At 38.0% G+C, this 21,496-nt stretch overlaps 2 protein-coding genes across 3 annotated transcripts in view; one reads left to right on the top strand and one right to left on the bottom strand.

Annotated features, from left to right (window-relative positions):
• The first annotated feature begins 280 nt into the window (after positions 1-280).
• On the top strand, positions 281-12,417 carry LOC139115573 (serine/arginine repetitive matrix protein 1-like). 2 transcript variants are annotated; one of them, XR_011548144.1, is made up of 5 exons: positions 281-507; positions 3,353-7,004; positions 7,795-8,022; positions 8,531-9,143; positions 9,233-12,417. XR_011548144.1 is itself a non-coding variant. In XM_070677812.1 (4 exons), exons 1-4 carry the CDS (start codon positions 476-478, stop codon positions 8,567-8,569), a joined length of 3,951 nt encoding a protein of 1,316 aa, XP_070533913.1. In that variant the 5' UTR covers positions 281-475; the 3' UTR covers positions 8,570-12,417. The 2 variants fall into 2 exon arrangements, 1 of the variants encoding a protein (XP_070533913.1); XM_070677812.1 differs by having other exon boundaries at positions 8,531-12,417.
• An 868-nt stretch (positions 12,418-13,285) lies between these two features.
• Positions 13,286-21,496, bottom strand: part of LOC139115575 (myotubularin-related protein 9-like) — a 32,422-nt gene continuing 24,211 nt past the window's right edge. Inside the window, 8 exon segments of the mRNA XM_070677815.1 lie at positions 13,286-15,842; positions 16,322-16,449; positions 17,258-17,319; positions 17,322-17,356; positions 18,186-18,255; positions 19,213-19,297; positions 20,731-20,869; positions 21,211-21,313. Of these exon segments, the coding sequence (XP_070533916.1) occupies positions 15,788-15,842; positions 16,322-16,449; positions 17,258-17,319; positions 17,322-17,356; positions 18,186-18,255; positions 19,213-19,297; positions 20,731-20,869; positions 21,211-21,313 (677 nt within the window). The 3' untranslated portion in view covers positions 13,286-15,787.

Here is a 21,496-nt window from a genome sequence, read left to right on the forward strand (position 1 = left end):
TAGCATCGACCAATCAACTTCTTTTTTACAAACCACAGTGAATAACAGAAGTTTGTAAACCCATCTATTGTTGGTCTAATATTATATTTCTGATCCGAGAGAGCATGGATTATCAGTTTCAGTATCTAAATATACCACTTTCTCATCAGAGTGTCATGGAAATTCAATCAACTTTGGCAGGATAAGTTTTTTCTCTGAGATTGAGGACCCTTGAAACAGATCCCTTGAAAAGACTTGAGAAGTACCGATAAATATCATTGGCCACGGGAAGCACGTGGTTAAAGGGATATCCCAACATGATCGAACATGGCGTCTATTCATGACATTACGAGGGACGCTCCACATGCAGAATCCACCACCAGATATTGAGCCACATTGTTTAATGAGATACGCCAACTTCAATCGCAAAATATAACATAGTTGCTCAGTTCAAAGTTGACGTTAAAATTCTCCATCGGGGAGTAAGATTTTAAGAATGCCGAGGGAAAGCAGAAGCTACAGGAGAAGGTTTGTTTTCTCGCATTTTTGTAGAGCGCCCGCTGTTTCCCATCTACTCTAGCTCTTGTATCTCCATGCCCCATCTAAATAGTGTTGTCGATCATTGCGTGTTGTTTATGTTCAACGAATGCGGGATGCTGTTTAAGAAATTAGAGAACTCCAAGCTTTCGAGCTCACGCGACTTAAATTATACACATCATGATGTTTCTCGTGGCACAACTGTTCTGGGTGAGGGTAGATTTAGCCATAGACCCAGGCTCGAGTTTTCTCGAGGGTCTATAATTTAGCGTTGTTTTATACTTGTATACGCGCGCTCGGACAGCGCGCTTGTTCCTGTCTTCAGTTGTTGGCTGTAGTGTTGTTGCTCCGGCCCGACAACAACCAATACGACAGAAGCCAGCGCACAGCACTGAGTCGGGGCTACAATTACTGCAGCTTGCAATGTTTTGTGTACTTGTACAGGCCTGCAGAAATAACAATGGTAAGATGAGTGCTGGACTAAAATCAGGGCATCCAAAATCATTCTAGTTCTACACATGGTGAATGTAATGTATGAATCATAGTGTAGAAACTAGTAGTATACAATGTCCACATATTTGTACAATTCGCAAGTTCCAGACTGTTGAGCTATAAGAGTGCTGGTCATCCTGGCATCCAAATTCAGTCTGCATATGGTGATTGTATGAACATGGAGGTACAAGCAAGATATAAACGGTCATAGTATTATGATGTCCATGGAATTACAGTTATGTCACGCCTTTTCCAACCTGCCCAAAACAAACTCACCTGATACCAACTCGCCCGTCGTTTGATGTACATGTAATAATGTACGGTTCGCAACACATCTTTTATTTTCTTGGCTGTTAACATCTCAGACTGAACATTGTTAGGTTGATTATCCATTGATCTAATGCTGGCGCAATCATAATCATTGGGCTGTAAATTTTGAAGTGTTTTTTGCCTGCACTAGACTGCCCACAGAAAAGTTTTAGGGATTTCAGCAAAATAAATATCCTTTGATCTACTCATGTAACTGTTTTTGTACATGTGATACAATCTTGGGCACCAATCAGGATGTATGCCTTCACCTCTCGCTTTCGCCGCTATTAGTGCTAAGTCATACTCATAGTGGGATATATCTGTGATATGAACATGGGCGAGTTGGTACAGGATGAGTTGATATTGGACAAATTGGTTTTGGCAGGGTTGGAAAAGGTGTGAGTAAACTGGTACTCATGTCCATATAGCTGTACAATATGCTAGATCCATGAGATATCAGACAGTTCAGCATACACAATTAATTAAACCAAAAATGTATGCATAAAAATGTAGTAGCTATTTGCATGCATGATCTTTTTTCCTAAAACTTGTCAATGGCATAACACATACTATGGTTTTCGCCAGTGAATTGCAACTTGCACTCTGAGTGTGTGTGTATCTGTAAAATAGGCAGGAGGAGACAGAACCAATGAATGCATATGACACTGTATCAAGAAGATAACCAATTTATTTGATGCACGACATTTTGATCTTTTGTCAAGAGTTATGAGGCTCCTAACTCTTAATAAAATGCAATACAAAACAACTTTCTGCTTTGATAAGCACAGAACAGTTGTATAAGTAGCATACAGTATACATCGTGAAGTACTACATGTAGTACCCATTTCCTAACTGAACCGTGTCACCAGCTGTTAGGTCCAGCTTTAATTTTGTGAGTTTTACAGCTTATTGATATCTTTTAGTATGGATAACTTTTACAAATACCGTATATCAGTGCATACGATCTGCAGCATGAGGATCTCGTGTTCACTTTCAGTGAGATAATCATCAAGATACCATTAAATCATATGCAATATAGTTATGGTGTGAAGTGGTTGATTCTTACTGGGCTGATCACTGAAATGTTAATCTCACACGTGATCAAATCATCATCAGGTGACAGAAGTTACTTCTCAATAAATGGCAGAGGACATTGTGATCTGTAACTGAAGTCTCAGTGTATCAAAGGATAGGGTCAGTGCAAGAAATAAGGGGGTAGCAAAACCTATTTGAATAAAATACTTTTCTCATGTACGTTTTAAGTCAGTGTTTGAATAAATACAAAGTTTAATAAAATTGCTTTCTGATCAGGTCATGAAATATGAATTAGCAATTAACATTTTATGTGTATACATGTCCACTGACTATTCAGAGATCGACAATGATGTCTTTTCACCTGGAAAGCGTTTATAAAAATTATGTACTCATCTGCAGGGAGTATTTTATTAAAAATGGCATGCAGCGAGTCTGGAAACATCTGAATGAATGCATTCTGATTCCCAGTAAAGACTGTTATTGATGAAATAGGATAGTGAGATAAAACTATTACGTGAGCTGTCCCGTTAAAATGTAACACAGTTGGCCCTTTCCCTTTGGTGTGTTTTTAAAATCAGCATCTAGCAGATCTATCAATCATGATAGTGACTGCCACCAGATTCATTGTCTAGTTTTGTATTGAAGTTAACAGATCCCCCAGTAAATACCAATGAAAGTCTTAATATTGTCAGCGGACTTTCTGGGTAGTTGATTGGTTTGCTGTCTTTTTTATTTGCTGTCATTTACCTGTATCTGTACAGACTGTACACATTACAAAATTTAGTTCTATCATGAAGTCATTGCATGCCAAGTTTAACAGTTCTCAACTAGAATTGACTAAGGCTGTGTTTCATATTGACTCATCAACTTAACTTGCAATTTATATTTATATTTCAGTTTTGAAGCATCCAGCTTTACACAAAGGTCTCAAACTTTTTGACAATGTCAACAAATATATTCCGTCTCTTAGAACTGTGTATATCTTGATCATCTCATGCAGGTCATCATCATCTTCCTCAACAAGCTCTTCATCAAGCTCTTCAGTCCAATCAAGAGGGAGGAAGAGAAATTATAGTCGATCCCGTTCCCGATCTCCCATCAAGTCAAGGCGGCGGAGGTCAAGGTCTTATTCTCCAAGGCGTAAGACAAGGTCTCGATCACCAAGACGAAGATCAAGGTCCCCAAGAAGAAGATCTCGGTCTCGTTCCTATCATAGATCAAGATCATCTCCTCGTAGAAGACCACCATCCCCAAGGAGAAGGCCAAGGTCAAGGTCACCAAGAAGAAGATCATATTCACCAAAGAGGTCTAGGTCTAGAAGTCCGAGAAGACGGCGTTATTCACCACCCCGGAGATCTCGGTCTCCTCGGAGAAGATCAAGATCACCTCAGAGAAAATCAAGATCAAGATCACCGCGAAGGAGATCAAGGTCTCCAAGAAGGCGATCAAGATCTCCACAGAGAAAGTCAAGATCTAGGTCACCGAGAAGAAGATCAAGATCGCCAAGGAAGAGGTCAAAGTCACCCCGGAGAAGGTCAATATCACCTCGTAGGCAGTCAAGATCACCTCTTAGGCGGTCAAAATCAAGGTCTCCAAGGAGAAGATCAAGAACTCCACTGAGAAGGCGTTCAAAGTCATATTCTCCTAGGAGAAGAGAAAGGTCTCCCAGGAAAAGGTCAAGGTCAGATTCACCAAGGAAGACATCGAAAGTACAGGGTAGAGGGTATAAATCTCGGTCAAGAACACCTCAGAAAAGGCAAAGATCTCATTCACCAAGAGGTTCATCAAGATCACCTATCAGGAGAAGATCTCCTTCACCTGGATATAAACCATCCAAGTCAGAATTTAAGCCAGATGAAAGTGTTGGATCATCTCCGAATAGGAGTAGATTGTCACAATCTTTCCCCAAAAAACCCACCTCTGTATCACCACCAAGAAGAACTTCATCTGTGAAAGGGCGTAGAAGTAAGAGTCCTAGAAGCTCAAATGCTTCCTACAGGTCAAGATCAAGATCTCAAAGTCCATACTCGTCGACTGTAAAAGGTAAAAGATCATTCTCTCCTCCAGGAAGAGGCTCATCTTCTCATGAAAAGAAAAATTCACCCTCTGGTAAATACAGAGATGCTTCGCCAGATGATCAGGCTGAGAGCTCTAGGAGACGACGCCAAACATCTGAGGAAATTCAAAGTTCAAGGTCCTTTGAGAGAGCACGGAGTGATCAATCAAAATCTCCATTCGGAAGTCAGGGTATCGAAAGATCCAAAACTGATGACAAGAGACATATTAGTCAAACAAGTCCTAGATTGAGAGACATAGATAACTTGCCAGGAAGTTCTTCATTGACAAAGCCATATGAAGACTCCAGAGGTCTGTATAAGGAAAGAGGAAGAAGCAGAGATAGATATGCAGAGAAACTTGATAAAGGAACCACTCAAAGGAGAGACAGAAGTTCTGACAGTGACTCAGATTCTAGTAGCTGTGCAAGCCCAAGTGAAAGACTTGACAGGGAGTTGCTCAGAAGCAGGGGAAGAAAAGATCCTGACCGCAGCATGGGTGCAAGCCCTGTGAAAGCTGCAAGTGATAGAGGGAGAGATGATGGTCTGGGAAGACTCGGTGGTGACAGTGGGAGGGTAAGGAGTCCTGATCGAGCTCCAGATAAATCCCCAGGGAGAGCTACAGGAATTCAAGGGAAACGTTGGGATAAAAGACATGATGACAGTAGAGATCATGATAAAAGTAGCCATCGAAGCCCACATAAAAATGATGATGAACACAAAAGTGATAGGTATGATGGAAAAATCCCCGATAAAGGACCTGATAGAAAGAATGAATCATATCGTGAAGTAAGCCCTGGAGCAGGTGTTGGTCATCGTAGAGACAGGAGCGAAGAAAGACGAGCTACAAGTAGAAGTGATGGAGACCGAGACAGGACCTCAGATAGCAGAGATAGATACAAACAGAGAGATGTAGAAAAAACTAGAGAAGAGAGTCCCAGGAGACATTCCGACAGGGGAAGAGAGAGGAGCAAGGAGAGGAAAGATTCTAGACGGAGAAGTGAAAGCCAAGAGAAGAAAAGTGGAAGGGAAAGAGATAGAAGTAGAGACAGCCGCAGTCTGGAAAGGAAGCGAGACAGCCACAGTCTTGAAAGGAAAAGAGATAGGAGTCGTGAGAGCAGTGAGAAACACAGGAATAAGAGTCAGGAAAGAAGAGAATCAGAAAGGAGTCGAGAAAGAAGTAGAGAGAGAAGAGAGAAAAAGAACAGAGATAAAGAAAAGCCAGAAAAGGAGGATAGGAAGAGAGATAGTGATCGACACAACAGACATGAGAGAACGGAGGAAAAAGAGGATAGTCACAAAAGAAAGAGCAGAAGTGATAGATCTGGAAAGAGAGAAAGATCATACAGTCCTACAAAGAAAGAGAAGAAAAGAAAGTCAAGAAGCCCTGACCTAAAGGAAAAACGCAAAAAGTCCAGAAGTCCTGGTCATAAAAGGAAGCGGAGCAAATCATCTCCAAAGCATAAGAGGAAAAACAGGTATTCCTCAAGTCCTGAGAACAAACATAAAAGGGAGAGAAGCCCCGAGCAAAGACCGAGAAAATCTGAAAAGAAAGATCGTCACAGAGACACTGAAGAACTGGACAAAAAGGAACAGAGAGAAATAAATATAGATCTTGCCCAGCTACATACAGACATTCACAAAAGGGCTGGTGGTCACTTGTCCCCAGTTCGGCACATCATTGACCCTACAGATGTTGTTATACCACGACGACCTAATGAAGGCAAGAAAGGTCTGCTTGATCGGGAGGAAATCATTAAAGGTCGACAGCATAACCTTGCTGAAGACGAGGAAGGGCAGGTGGAAAGACGAGTTGTGGCAGTTGTCCGATCACAAGCGTCACCATCGTGGGAAAGTAGATATGTCAGTGAAAAGGGATACCCTGACTCATACAACAAACAAGGAAATATCAATATTCAAGGACTTAAATCAAAGGAATATGCTGCGCCTGCGCTGCAGGTCAAGAGAAGTCTGAGTGACAGGTTTGGGGCCATATCAAGGGATGTGGAGAAAAGAGATGACTCACGTAATGTGATTGAAGTGCATGTTGGCAATGAGAGAGGTGATGGTGGATATGTTCGTTCATATAAAAGGGATAGTGAGAAACGAACTGAGTCAAAAAGCTATCGTGATAGATCCCCTGGTCGGACTGTTCAAGAGTCCAGGGATCCCAGGGACTTACGTGGTCAAATAGAAAAGCGCAGAGAACGGTACAGTGACAAACGAGATGATTCTCGCCATGAATCAAATCGGAAGGAGTCGAAGGACCCGAAAGATCTCAGGCATAGCATCAATAGTCGTCGCACCAGTGAAAAATCTATTAGGGATGACAGAGGAAGGAGAAATCTGACGGAGAAATCGGACAGGGGAAGCAAAATTGAGAGACACGAGAGTGGTAGACGTGATCAGAGAAAACGCGATGGCCGAGATCAGGACAGCAATGTTCCAACCTCCACCACAAGGGATAGAGATGGCAGAGATGACAGGAAACGAAAACCTGAACTGATTGACTTCAAGAAGCCTGAAGTACGTCCACCTCCTGAACCTGAATGGATCAGAAATCCAACTGCAATTCCCAAAGGGGGAAGTTATTATGAGGTGAAAGAATTTTGGGGTTTTTTGTTTCACTTTTCCTTGTAGTAAACAATTTTGAAACTGAAAACATTGAATTTTGTTTCAAGGAAATTTTGAACGAATTTCTGAAATCATAAGAGAAGAATTTGAATTAGTCAGAGAGCCATACCGTTCTATTATTCATTATATTAGAGTTGCTGGCAATAACAAGGGGAAGGAATAAGGATTTGATATCTTTGAAGTTAGTTGGAAAGGACCAAATTTTTCTTATTGTAAAGGAAAGGCCATAACCTACATATGTGTGCTGGGTACTTTTGGGTAAAATTTTGTTTTTCAGAAAGTCTTTAAATAATCAACTGTTGTTGGTTAGGATAGCTTATTTTTAATCTTTCAGTCCATAATTGACCAGATTGTGATTCTGAAGGATTAAATTAAGCTATTTTGGCATATACATATACAATTAGAACCTTTAAAATTTTGACCGACTCAACTGTCAATAGACCTCATTTTCATGGAGACAATTGGAGCAAATGAGCTAAATCTTTACAATGATTAACCCTTTGAGTGCTGTATTTGTTCCCAGCAAAATTTTGGTGAAACATTTTTACCAATTTTTATGAATTTTTCTGTAATTTTTTGATAATTTTGGACCAAATGGACATCATGTTTAATTGGCTACAGTTTGTTATCAAAATTTTGACAAAAATCTGAAAAAAATTGACTGGAGCATATATTCTAAAGGTGACAAAAATTTGACGTTGGCGCTCAAAGGGTTAATGCTCATACTTACATTCACCGGTTTGATTATTTGCAGCATGACAACAGAGTTGGCGAAAACAGCATCGACTACTGGGCAAGGAGAGGCCGTGGCCGAGGTCGGGGCCGAGGAAGGGGATTTATAAGAGGGTTTGGACGTGGTAGAGGCCGTGGTGGGTCCTTCCGGGACTGGGGGAAACGGGATGACAGAGGTAGTGACAGATATTCCCAGTGGACACATGATATGTTTGATAAAGACCAGGATGAAGAGGAAGAAAACACAAAGGTAAAATCTAAAACATTTTTGACAGGAATTGATGAAAATATATCTGGTACAGCTTATGGAAAAGATGTTATTTGATGGTATAGAAGTGTACTCTGTCAATAATTTTCCTTGTATTAAAGTGTTTGTATGGAAATAATGGACTGCACTACTCACTGTCTTATATATTGCTTGACATGTTGAAAGATACTGAATGAATTGGTGACCATGCATATACTCGGCCCATTGCGAGAAAGAATAAATGGTGATGACCATTAATGCATTCGCACGTTGGTTTTATTTATCGTGTTTAAAACCGGGTCGAATATATGCATGGTCACTCATTCATTCAGTATCTTTCAACATGTCAAGCAATATAAGAAGTATCTCGTATCAAACAAAATTCATGAAAAATGGCCGACTTCGTCCCTTTAATATTTGTATCACTAGTGAGTTTAAAACAGCTTCTGAATTTCAGAGTTTTCTGTACATGAAGATTTCATTTTCACTTCTCTGTGTGTTCATTTTTCAGCATGAAGAGGACAACAGACCAACCAGTACAACAAAATGAGAGTACATAGAACTTGCAAGTTTTCTTTCGCTGTTAGCACAGCAGAGAGTATTCCTAGTCAGAGGCATTTGTCGTTGATATCAAACTTTGCAGTACAAGACTTTGGACTGTAGATTTAGCCCCTGTTACAGTGTTCTCATCCCCTTCGTAGTGTTCTAACAGACTCCAATATACTTAATATGCTTTTGTGTAAATGTGCACATTTATGTAAGGGAAATATAATTAATTAATGATCAAGAAAAAGAAATGGTAATTGGTGACAGATGATGTGATCGAAGGTATTCCTGTGTACTACAAGAAATGTATCAGTCCAGTTAGAGAATGCTGAATTTCATTTGAAAGGGACACTCGTAATAGATCCTTTATTTTATTTCCTTAGTTTTCCAGTAGTTTCTTTTGTAGTATACAGCAATTTAAAAAAAAAATTATTTCTGCTTTCTGTGAGTCCTAGACTTCTCACTGTTTGAACTTTGTCCATTGTTTATCAAAAGACTATAGCGTCGCTACCATCAAATTTTGTGTAAAAAGGCAGCAGCTTTCTCTTTAATGTACAAGTACACAGCTGAAGAGAATAGTTTAACCCTTTCACCCCCAGCTCCCTGTATACAGGTCCAAGATCACCATCGATAACAATGGGTTTAGGTGGAACCATGGTGGTGAAAGGGTTAAGTGAATGTGCATTGATTCAAGCAACTACTGAAATACTGCAACGCTTTCCTGAAATATGTTTTCTTCAATAAACAATGTTAGTATTTCTCTCAAAGGAGAGTTGTCCATTTAAGGGCATTTTTTTTGGCAGCTTGACTTGCCTCACCATTATAAATTTTTCTGCTCCTGAGTTCACATGCTCAAGGATACTGTGGTCAGTTATATGTTCATTGTATAACTGAAAATCTAGTGAGATGTGTTTCATGATAACAAACAAACTATATTGCTTAGGTTTATATCTCTCTTGTGCCAAAAATGTACATTTCTTATACCTGGATATACTTGTCTCCTTATAAGGAGCTGTCTGTACATGTGTCCAATTCAGATCTTGTTTTATTCATGTAGGATATCGAAGAAAGCATAACCTTTTTAATTTTTGTCTTAGTGTGTACAAGTACTCAGACAGCATTGAGCCAAATTATAGTAGCAAGCTATGTCACTGAGCAACACTATCCCGTAACCTGTTCATCCCCAGTTCCCAGTAAACAGGTCGGTAGTCACCATTGATAGCAATGGGTCTGGGCTAAACTATTTTGGTTAATAGGAAACCAAACTGAAATTATGTATTGAATAGCAAACTTTAATCTCAATTTTTGTGACTATAAACTTTATTTTATGTCATTATTCAACATCATGAAAAGGCTATCTTGTTAGGTACTAGGTCCGACTTACTGTCAATGTTCTGATAACAGACAGACTTAGATATTTTTGACCATTCAAAGTGCATGTACGCCCTAGGTACTAGCACAATCCCTCCGCTGTGGTAAAGGTGAACACTGTTTGAGCACAACGCGGTCTGACATCTATATTTGATTTTGAATGATTTAAGGTGGAGTGTACCTGTGGTATGTGTCTGGATTCCTACTCTCATTCAGAACTTTATAGGTATGTTGTTTTTGTTGACTCATGTTGAAGTTTGTTGAGTAAATGAAGTATTCAAAATCTTGTTTATGTGAAAATCACAAATTAAATTTTTCGCCATACATTAAACATAGAGATAGCAGCCATGTTGAATTTCGAATTTGGAAAATTTCAGTTACATGCGGTATCAAAATTTGTACCGTGACCCCTGATTTTTGTTCTTTGGTTTGAAAGAAAGTGGTTTTAACTTTCGTAAAGGAAGTATGAGAAAAAAATTAAAAATGTCAATTTTTTCAGGTGCCTACTGCCCTTTAAACATGTAAGTTTGATTTCATTCTCTGGCAGATCGTTATGATCCTAATGTATAGTTATGTTGCTGTCACAAGAATATCAAATCAGATTTAGAATTTTTGGATACAGGTTATGGTTAGTGCATGTCTAAAAATGGAAAGACTTGAACTTTTGCTCGAAATCTCTTCAAGGAAACTTTTAAGCCATTCTCTTTCAAAATCATGAATAAAAATTTGGGGTCACAGTGCAATTTTGGTACTATGGAAACAAATTGCTTTAAATTTACCGATATTTGAAATTCGAAATGGCTACCTTCCCTGTGTTGAAATTTTTGATTTTCACAAAAAATAAGTTGGTGGAAACTTTAGTTACTCCATAAGCCCCCACAAGTGGTAGACTAAAATTGCATCATAAAAGTTGAAGGGCCCAAATATCTGTCCCCGTAGCGCATTCAACTTTAATTAAGTCGTAGTTAATTTACATATATTACAGCATTATTGGTCATTTGAAATATGAAATCAGCAAACTTTGAGATGGTGATTGGCTCCTGCAGATATAATATGTTATCAAGTTTTTGTCTGTGTTTCACGTGTTGGACTTTCTAAATTGAATATGGGAATCAGAATTTGTTCACAAAAGATCAGTGCAAGTATCAGCCGGAGAATGTGAAATTAAAGAAATTCACACTTTATACAATTGATGTGCATAATTCATTTTTGAGGTATTTATGAAGTAGCTATTTCATCTTTTGACAACACTGCCAAACAGAATGCACATGTATTTCCTTTTCAGTTTTATGTGTAATATTTTAATGCCCTCTTCCAACTTTTCCCTTCAATGGTAGCCACATTGTCAGATCACACAAACATTGATATTAACGATTTCTAGCTGTGAAAATTGTTTTCTGTTTATCACAGAGTCATGTTAAGGGTTTCATAAAAGTGTTTGACAGTGTAGAGAAAATCTGTTTCAGGGATACAAGCATTTCCTACGTTGTATTTCAGTGTATTAAAGTACTTTTGCACTGGTAGAGTGCTCTGTATACGGGACTAGCACGGTATTACTCCTAGGTTAGTAGTTTCCACAGTGTGTGTTCTGCATGAGTTTTCAGATTAAATCGCAACCGGCACAGTGCCCCAGGGTTGGTCAAAACAATGTAGCTGATTGGTCAAGAGTGGTCATGTGATGGTCAGCACAATTATATGTATTCCCCTTCGTGCTGCCTATGGTTATATGAATACTAACTGATGATCCACCTGCCCACCCACCAACCATCTGAAAGATGGATGTTTTGCTTGGTTCCTTCGTTTGACTCTTGTGTTTTCGATTTTATAGTTAGACATTTTTGTTCAGTTGTATCTACATTGTAGTCAGGTGGAAAATATTAGGAACTGAGTTCAAGGACGTTCTGAGTCGTGTTTCCACAGTTATTGATGAGCAAGTCATTTTAGGGTTTTACAGACTGTAATTGTCAGTAATAGCACTGCTGTGGTACTGGAAAATTCCTAATTGAAGCTGCATCAAAATTATCACTTTAACACAAATTTAGAGTTTATATCACGCATGGTAATGTTTGCAACTCACATGTTGCCAAACAACTCTACCATTAACATTTTCAATGAATAATGTGTACAAGCACACAACAAAAGCCCCATGTCAATATCAGGAAATTGATATAAGTGTACCCAAAGAAGTTTTCACAATAAAATTGCAGCTTCGTATAGGAACTTTACAGTACTGTAGTTCTATCATTTCTAACAGAATGTAAATTACCTTCAGACAAGCTAGGTCAGGTTTACTGTCAATGGTTGGACTGTTCTGTAATTTTCAACTTTTGTTGCCATGTATGTTATTTTTCTGTTTGTTCTAGCGATATTGCATGTTCTTTGTAGACCATTTCAGACATATGTTGTTTTTTGTTTATTTGTGAAGTCACTGTTCATTAGCATTTCTTGAAAGTTTGAAATTAAAAAAGTACCTGACCTCAATTTGTGTGGAAGTTTCTCCTTTGTCACAGACCTGTCATGTAGTCATTTCAGATCTCTGCATGGGCACCAAGAATTACCGTTGGGTTATGAAACTAAAATTTACTGCTGCCGTTGCTGTGGTTACATTATTATGAGCACCATTTACTAGTTGTGCTGGTACTGAGCAACAGTTGCTTGTTTGCTCATTGAACAAGATTTTAAGACTGAAAGATTCATCGCTAGAGGGCGCTCTCCACAAATCTGAAAACTGTCATATTGACAAATCCAACACAACGACTGTCTTTTGGCAGCCATTAAACTGTGGACAATTGATTCATACATTAGAAGAAACATATTCCACATATCAAGACTTCACACAATCAAAATCTTGTGACACTAAATGTTAGAGCGCTTCTGTTCACATTTATAGAGGACCTCATATGATGGATGCATGGGGATGCACACTTGCTCTGTGGGGGCAGAGTAACCCTGATGGGTGGCATATTTCATTGTGTTGGGAAAGGTGTACATGGGGAGTGTATGTCTAACAATAGCGCCCTAAATCAAGCAACATCAGATGTGACAAAAGGACAGCATTGCATTTTAAGAGTGCAATATTTAAATGACATCGACGTGAAAATAAATTAAGTTTGGCTGTAAAAAACTACAGATTGGACAAGTATTTTTGATTAATTCTATACTCCTGGCATGATTTGAGTTTGTGGGAAGTACCCTGCAGATTCTGCCGAACATGGGTTGGTCAGCACCTTTTGTAACTGTCTACGACTCTATGACAAGCGTAACATTTCAAGACGTCGATTTCTGTCCTAGGTTGATTTGTGTCATTGCATACAATGATATAGTTGGACATTCTACGTGTAAAACACAATTGTCTGGCAATAATTCTGAACTAGGATTTTTATTTCACAATTACAACATTTACAAATACATTACTTGGGATCAGAACAACAGTGAACAACTTAAAAAATGGAAACCAGTTTTTTAAAAAATATGTTAATCCACTTTGAATCGCTGACATGATAAACTTCACTGCAAAAAACAGAACAAAAATTTCTCAGGACTTGCAATCCATGTGAAATAAATAGTGGTAAATGTTATTCTAAGATGTGGCTATTTACAGCATCCATTACTTGACTTGGGAAGAAATCGACAACTATTGGTGATATAGAGCCGAACACCTAGGGCAGTCTTTTCTGTGCAAATCAAGGTTTGTGATCTCATCACTGTATTGATGGCAAGTTTCTTTAAGATGTTCTACTATCATTGCCTACTTAAAATGTCAGAATTTGCCTGCATGCTTATTTTCGAACATACAAAATCTGTGCTACGTACGAGCAAGTCCTCAACATGTAGGTTGCTCGATGAATGCAAACTGACTCAAAACGCTCAGGGGACATTTTGAACGCAGTTGAAGACAGATGAATTGAGGAAAAAGCACTGGTGTATCCCATAATATCCAAGTCTTTGAACTCAAAAGCAGGATAACAATGTGGTAGCAGTCATTACTGTTAGATGCAAACTATACTGTGGATGACAAAACTGGCAAGATGGAGTACATTGTACGTCAGATCACAGTCCCTGGGACCGCAATCAGGTGTACATCTTTTCATGGAATATGACTGCCAATATGGTTTAATAAGCAGGTGAGTGGTTTACACTCAATACAATATGCAAACAAAAACAAAAGTGTCATTGTGGCACACATTGACATATTTCTTACATTCTCTATTAACCCACAAAGTTTACCGTGTTCATTAGCCCATCCACACTCAAGTCTTTTTGCACCCTGTTGTTCACAATGGTGACGCTGGAACTATTCATTTAGGCCAAGGGGTGGAAAGGTTGACATTTTAAAGACTGCACACTCTCTAAAGATGCCACTGAAATAGATAATCACAGTACACTTTGGTACACTCTATCAAAAGGTCATCAAAGGGTCACCGCACCAACTCATGAACAGACATGAGATAATTTCAGGACAAAAAATTTAAAAACCTCCACTGCTTTCCCGTGTATCTGTAATTCTCCACTTTACACATTTGACATAATTGATAAGAAAACTACACAAGACTTTAAAATGCTCCCCAAAATTGACAATAAATTACACTTCTTTATTGCACTTACCACGACAGGTAAATCTTGGCGTAATATACACTCAGTGAAACTTGTGTAAAACTTGACCCTGAATCAGACACACAGACGTTTCACATGAACACTAAATTCCAAGTGCCATACTCATAATTCTACACAAAATGTATTAATTTTAGAAAACATTTCTATAGTCTACAAAAGCCTTTGCTATCAAAACAGTGCAAGCAGTGTTCATTCAACAGCCAAGCATTTCATCTAATAACATCTTTGTTTCCCGATTCTTAATTCATTGTGAGAATTGCATGAAATGGATAATCCTAACTCATGTCAATTATCAAACCCTTTATTATCACACATGACGGCTACTCTGGTGGAGTAAACATGATCATAACTCAGAAAATTCATTGACGTCCCATACTAGCTTTGAAAATAAAGTGTCACGGGCAAAAACAAGGCTTGATCTATCCGGTGTTATGTTTCTGTTGAATCACAGTGACTGTTCAGTGCAAGGTGGAATGAAACTACATATTGCAATATCATGCTTATGGCTACATTCCATTTTGGAATGCTTCTCACAACAGCCTGTGGTGGCGCTGTGCAAAAGCTAGCAACACTAATAAAACACCTTTATGTTACAAATCCTGCTGTCCCAAATGCCCTGTAGTTTAGTACAGCATCAACATTAGGTTGTCACATAGTTGTCCAGTACAGGTAACGGTATACACAGAATTTGGTATGAGGAAATCAACAGCAAACACACAGATGTTGAGGACACTTCACAAGCAAATAAATGACAAACATGTTCGTGCTTCCATCTTGTCAATGGTGATTGAACGTTCAAGAAAGACATCATGGATCTGTTTATCTTGACTGAGATCGCTACACAGTGTATGGCTAGTGCATAATATGGATGTTTCTGATGTCATATTACTTGTGTTTGCAAAGTCACTACCAGGTCTATTAACAGAATATGTAGAAAGACAGAAACAACATAGACGTTCGTCCTGTTGAAACATTTTCAGTACTCTTTCACTCGACAGAACACTGATTGAATTGCGAATGGATTTCCAAAGGCTTGAGACTGAAGACAGAGTTGTATCATATATGCACAGATTGTCAATACCAGTTGAAACAATCTCTCAGTTTTCCCCCAGGCCCCATTCTTGGTACAACACCCTAACTACCCTTTAATGGTGAGTCAATGATAAGTCACAATCTTGTTGGTATAAATAAGGAAAAATATCACTGGTAAATATGGTCTTCACGAGATGAGACCAGCTCATTGCACGATTAAATTCTTCTCTACGGCTTCTTTCTGTAACTCAAGCAGTTGTCTGTAGAGGGAAACAAAAAGTCAATTTACATGAATATTCTCGTAAATCTTACATAGTATATACAGGGTAAGTTTTACCATCGACAGCAAGTTTTGTTTGTTATCATTACAAATATTGAATTCATATGTAACACAGTTGTGTTAATGTTTCACAAATGTAAAAGTACAAACTTTCACTCACACAAGCTACATGTATTGCAATTCTCATGTGTATACAGTTAGAGCCTAAATATGGTGTGAAAAGTTTTTGGACAAGTGAAATGTGAACCAACATTCAATGTAGAAAAACATCATGGCTTTATATCGTATATGTGTGTAGCGATCTATTCACACTGATGCTTGACTTTCAAAGCATTTTTCCAGGCAAGTTAGCGAGCATTGCTGAGTGAGACTGTCAATGAAACTTGATTTGTGGGAAAAATTGAAGTTATGCTATGTGGCGCCCTCTAGTGTCAAAAATGGACATTTCCAAGTACTCACTTTCTAAGCCTGACTGTTTTCAGTTTGAGTTCCTTGTCTTGTTGTTTTATTCTGACAATCTCCTTCCATGCATCTTCACACGCTGTCTGATCAACTTCATGCTGTACATACAGGCCTGTCCACAGCACCTACATCAATTATAAAAACTTTGATTAAAGCTTGTGTGCAAAATTAAGCCATGCAGTTCAAGCTAACACAGAGAGTTCACACAGAATATCCATTAAGGCAGGGAACAATTACGACAGGTGTGCTACAAACAACACTTTTTCCAACAATGATGGGGAGGTAAATTTGTCTTGTCAAATATTTTTCCTTGCATGAACAAACATATGATATTTATATGAATCCAGTATCAAAATGAACTGGTTACACCTGGAATTTGAGAGGACAATGGTAAAATGAATGCACTTGCAAAATTGCAGATTGAATAATGTATTCCTATAGGTGCATTTATCTACATGTATTTCTTTTTCTGTAACACAGTGTCTTCAGCTTCCTTTTATCATGGAACACTGTAGTCATTAAGAGTGCGACATTTCATTTGTCAGTTGTCTCATTGAGAGTCAGTGTGACATGATACTTGAAAAGTGAGTGAGCACACTTCTTTAGAAGGTAACAGTGATATCAGACAATCAACAGGTACTAGGTAGAGCCCATGAGCAGAATCTCAGTTATGGTTGGTAAAATTCATACACAGGGTTAGTAAAATAAGTAGCCTACGTTCTGAATTCTGACAACTTATATATCACTGCGGAGAGGCAAGAAATACTGCTTCCCATTTAATATTAGAGATGTTACCATGGAAATCAAGCCATCATCGTTTGCTGTGACGTTCAACCATTCACCCTTAATGTCCCAAGGCAGACAGTGATGATCACAAAGATCTCCTCTACACAGATAATGACAGTAATCAGGGAACGATCACAAACGACTTACCAGGCTCTGCGGGGCTACTGATGGCCAAATCACATTGTCGTTTTTCTCATAGAGCGGATTCAAAACGTCTGTAGGACCTCCGGTCGATTCACATATGACCTATAATGAATGGAAAAGAGAGTAATACAGTGGAGGATTATCATTGTTACGTTCATGGATGGTTGAAATGGAGGGGAGTGCAATAATTGTTTTTATTTCCCTGCGATACAAAACTAATCTTATACTAGTAATCATTTGGGGGAATTAACTTTACCCTTGTAATAAGAAAATCTTTCTTATTTTGCAGGTTAGGAGTTGATCTTCATTGCGTACAGGTCTACAAATTTCTGCATTCAGCACAGCACAGATATCTTAACACATAATAAGTCTTTTTTTTGTAAGGGTAATATGTCAGTACATGTTAATGAAGTTTCTGATAAATTTTACCCGATTTCTTCTTGGCAATTCAATGCATACACATGAGGGACTGACACTGGTGTTATCATAGGTCAAAACCATTCAGTATTTTATCAAATCAATATTGCCTAACCTTGTTGGAAATGCTAAATACAGAACAGTGAACACATGTGGAGCCTTTGAATTAGGCAATATAAAATATCATATGTCAGGTACAAAAATCTAAACTGTTAGGTTGATCTGAAATATGTGTAAACTAACTAAATGTAGTAGACAGAGGTGTGCTGTCAATACATCTTCGTCTCAGCCATACTGCCACTTAAGTGCAACACTATTGTTTTCAGTGGCAATTTTGGATTGTAAGATACAGAACGGAGGGGATAGGATGGCTGCAAAATGTTCGTCTCTGTGACTAGAAAGGGGAGCGACCGCAAAGGCGATAATCTCTCATAAAGACACAAGATGTCTAAATCTGACAGATGAGTGTTGTCTGATGATTTACTGGTGCAATGTGCTGGACTTTTTCACTTACCAGAGAGAGACTGTCTTTGTAGATAGCTTCACTTTCTTTCTGTCAGCTTCATTATTGCACAAGAAAGTACCTATGCAAATTAAACAAACATATACTTCAATCTCATCATATGATAGAATCCATCTTGGGGACAGATATTTGGGCTCTCAAATTTTTCAAACATTTCTGATCTACCATTTTAAAGCTTTTGGCGAAAGAAAAATTTTTACTGGCTTACTTTTTCAAAAAATTGAAAATTTTATTTCCCCCCGTAAAGTTAACACAGGGATGGCGGCCAATTTGAATTTCAAATATAGGTAAATCTTTAGTTATATGTTTCTCTACTACAAAAATTTGCACAGTGACCCCAAAATTTTATTCTTGATTTGGTGAGAGAATGGTTGAAACTTTCATTAAGGAAAGCTTTAGCAAAATCATAAGTTTTTCACATTTGAGGCACTTATTACCATAAAGACTGAATGACAAAGGTGTATATATCATCAAAACACACAACAAAGTGCCGTAGAAGACAACATAATTTCAATTGAAATGAAAAAAATGAATCAGCTAGTACAGCTCAAAAAGTTCCTTTCCACTGAAGCTAACTAAACAGTACCATTACAAATTGACTAAGTTTATTTTATGGAAAGCATCAGCAGTAAAGTTAAAGGTATACAGTCACCTGTAATCTAAATATGCCCATATATGGTCAAAGGGGCGTTCCTTGGTATTCAAAATGCCCATGTGAGGGCGCTGTTTTTAAAAAGCCGCCACCCGTTCAAATCTGTGATTGGTTAGATTTTCTCTTTCCATGGTAACTGTGGCAAAATTGGAACAGGTGACAGTGTATCTTTAAGGCATGGCTGTTGTAGTGTATTTGCAAAAAACAGAATCAAACTAAAATCTCCAGGACAAGAAATCAAAGGATAAATGCTGATCAAGTTACTATATAAAAGGTTAGACAATTTTGAACAATAATACGAGTACAATTTGCTCAGATGGACGATAATTTTTGACTGGGAGGGAGGCTATAACATAGGTCACTTACCAAACTGAGATGCATATGCATGTTGAAACAGGTCTTTGAGGAAATGCTCATTGAATTCAAAAGAACATGGAAATTGCTGATATATCTGAAATCAAGCACAATTCAGTAGAGGAATCAACTCTCTCAGTCACAAAATCACGTCAATCAGTCAGTCAGTTCGTCAAGGTGAGATTCCTTTCATATTTCCATGGAAATGTGAGAACTCTAAACCAAGCAATATTATGATAGCAAAGATACCTTAGTTATGCAATCCATTACAGATCAAGTGAACATTATGATGATGCAACTCAAAATGTCAGTTTTTTCAAACTGACTTTTCATGGAGTGAAAGGAAAATGTTCTAGAAATATATCTTAGAAAAAGGAAAAGTCTGCTCGTGTTTTTGACCGTCAAAAAACATACTGAATTAAGGTAGACGGTGCCTTGGGGGCAGATATTTGGACTCTCAAACTTTTACAATATCTTATTATTTTATCACATTTGGGGCTCATTTTGCACCTCAAGGAGTAATAAAGCTTGTCACTGGCCTTTTTTTGTGAAAATCGAAAATTTAATTTTTTCCCCATAGACTTAACTCATGGTTTGTGGCAATTTGAATTTCAGTAGATATTTGGTAATCTGCTTCTCCAGTACCAAATATTGCATGGTGGCACCTGATTTTTATTCTTGATTATAGGAAGTGTGAGCAAACGTTTTAAAGTCTTTCGATTTACCTTTATGATGAGATCAAATGAATGAAACATGAGAAGATTTGACAAAAAATTATTTTGAACAAAAAGCCACTCATTGTAATTACTGCTCTTAGTAGTTCCGGGCAAACATTTTGCCATCTGTCACGGTTTGTCATAGTACTGACAATTTGAAACTATGAGAATGCAGGTTTCTGAAAATATTAAACACAATGTTTTCAATCAATGTCAGCCTCTCAGCCAAAGTGTGACAGTCAGCAGCCAAAAGATGAAATCCCTGATCACTGCACTCTATTGACAAAATGATATATGATATTGGCATTCTTTTGGTTTAGATCTTGGTACACAGGCAACTCAAGCTGCCTGAACAGGAGATCGGAGTTGTGCCGATATGTTCTACTGTGAATGCACTGACATCGTGGCAGTGTTCTGTGCTGTATTCCTTAAAAAGTGTCCACAGAAAAACTTTAATCAGAAAAGAACATTTTTCACTTGGGTGGATTCATCCTAATGCAGCAAACATATTAGATGAGATCAACTAAATATTGTCAATCGACATAGGCTTTTATCAAACTCAAATCTGTTTGCGTTCTCATCGCCTGAAACCCACAGCACTATGGTGATTGAGTTGAAAACAGGAAACTGGGTATAAGTCACTTTTATTCTGTGATCTGAGTATCCACTATTTTGCAGGGACTTATTTACAATGGTATCTCACCGATAGAACAACGAATCCAAACCCTTAAAAATCTGCTATGAATGAAAAAAAATCACAAAAAGTAAGTACTTTTAAGTGGCAAAATATATACTGGAAATCACAATGACTGACCTGCCATACACAGTCTAGGAATAACAGGAACACTGGTCCTTCATATCGAGGTTTACTCAATGAAAACGCAGACTTTGCACATCTATCGGCAAATGGATGACCTCCCTGTAACCACTCTCTTTCAATCAAGGCTTCAAATCTGCCGGAATGAAAGAATTCAAAATATTGTAAAGAAAATGAGATTCTGTATGATGGATGTCAAATCTGAATTACATAATTTCATGTGTGAATGCCGATATTACCGTTTCTGTATTTCCTGAAGTTGGTCTGATTTTCCAGTTTGCAGACTTCGTTTGATAGCAGGCATATATAAGATGCACAACAATTGATGCACAGCAATAAATATCTCAATGAGGATGAAAATTGATTAATCTCAAGTAGATAATCTAAGGACTAAACCTGTATTGGTCTTTCAATGTATTCTGTTTTGAAAAATTTTGTTATACTGCATAATATTTGCATATGAACTTTGAACTTTACCCTCTGACTGTTCTACAATCTGGATCTAGAATGATCTGGGCCAGTGATGTGACTTGTAGGGTGCTGTCAATACCTTCAGAACCATGAACTAACACAGATGCACCTGTAGTGAAGAGAAAACACAGGGACTTCTACATTTACGGGCTCCAAAACAGCAATAACATTGGCAAATATAGGGCTATTTTTTTAAAATATTGAACCTTAGTCTAAGCTTGGTTTTGCAATTGTCTGCTGAGGATATTATGTCTGTTGACATACATGTAATATCCTAAAGTGAAATTAAAAG

The sequence above is a fragment of the Ptychodera flava genome, chromosome 17 (genome assembly GCF_041260155.1).
Source record: "Ptychodera flava strain L36383 chromosome 17, AS_Pfla_20210202, whole genome shotgun sequence".
NCBI lineage: Eukaryota > Metazoa > Hemichordata > Enteropneusta > Ptychoderidae > Ptychodera > Ptychodera flava.

Excerpts from the sequence above, each read along its gene's own strand:
- LOC139115573 (XM_070677812.1), top strand. The coding sequence starts at position 476 with ATGCCGAGGGAAAGCAGAAGCTACAGGAGAAG. Across the intron at positions 508-3,352 it reads AGCAGAAGCTACAGGAGAAG|GTCATCATCATCTTCCTCAA; the intron begins GTTTGTTTTCTC and ends CATCTCATGCAG. Across the intron at positions 7,005-7,794 it reads AAGGGGGAAGTTATTATGAG|CATGACAACAGAGTTGGCGA; the intron begins GTGAAAGAATTT and ends GATTATTTGCAG.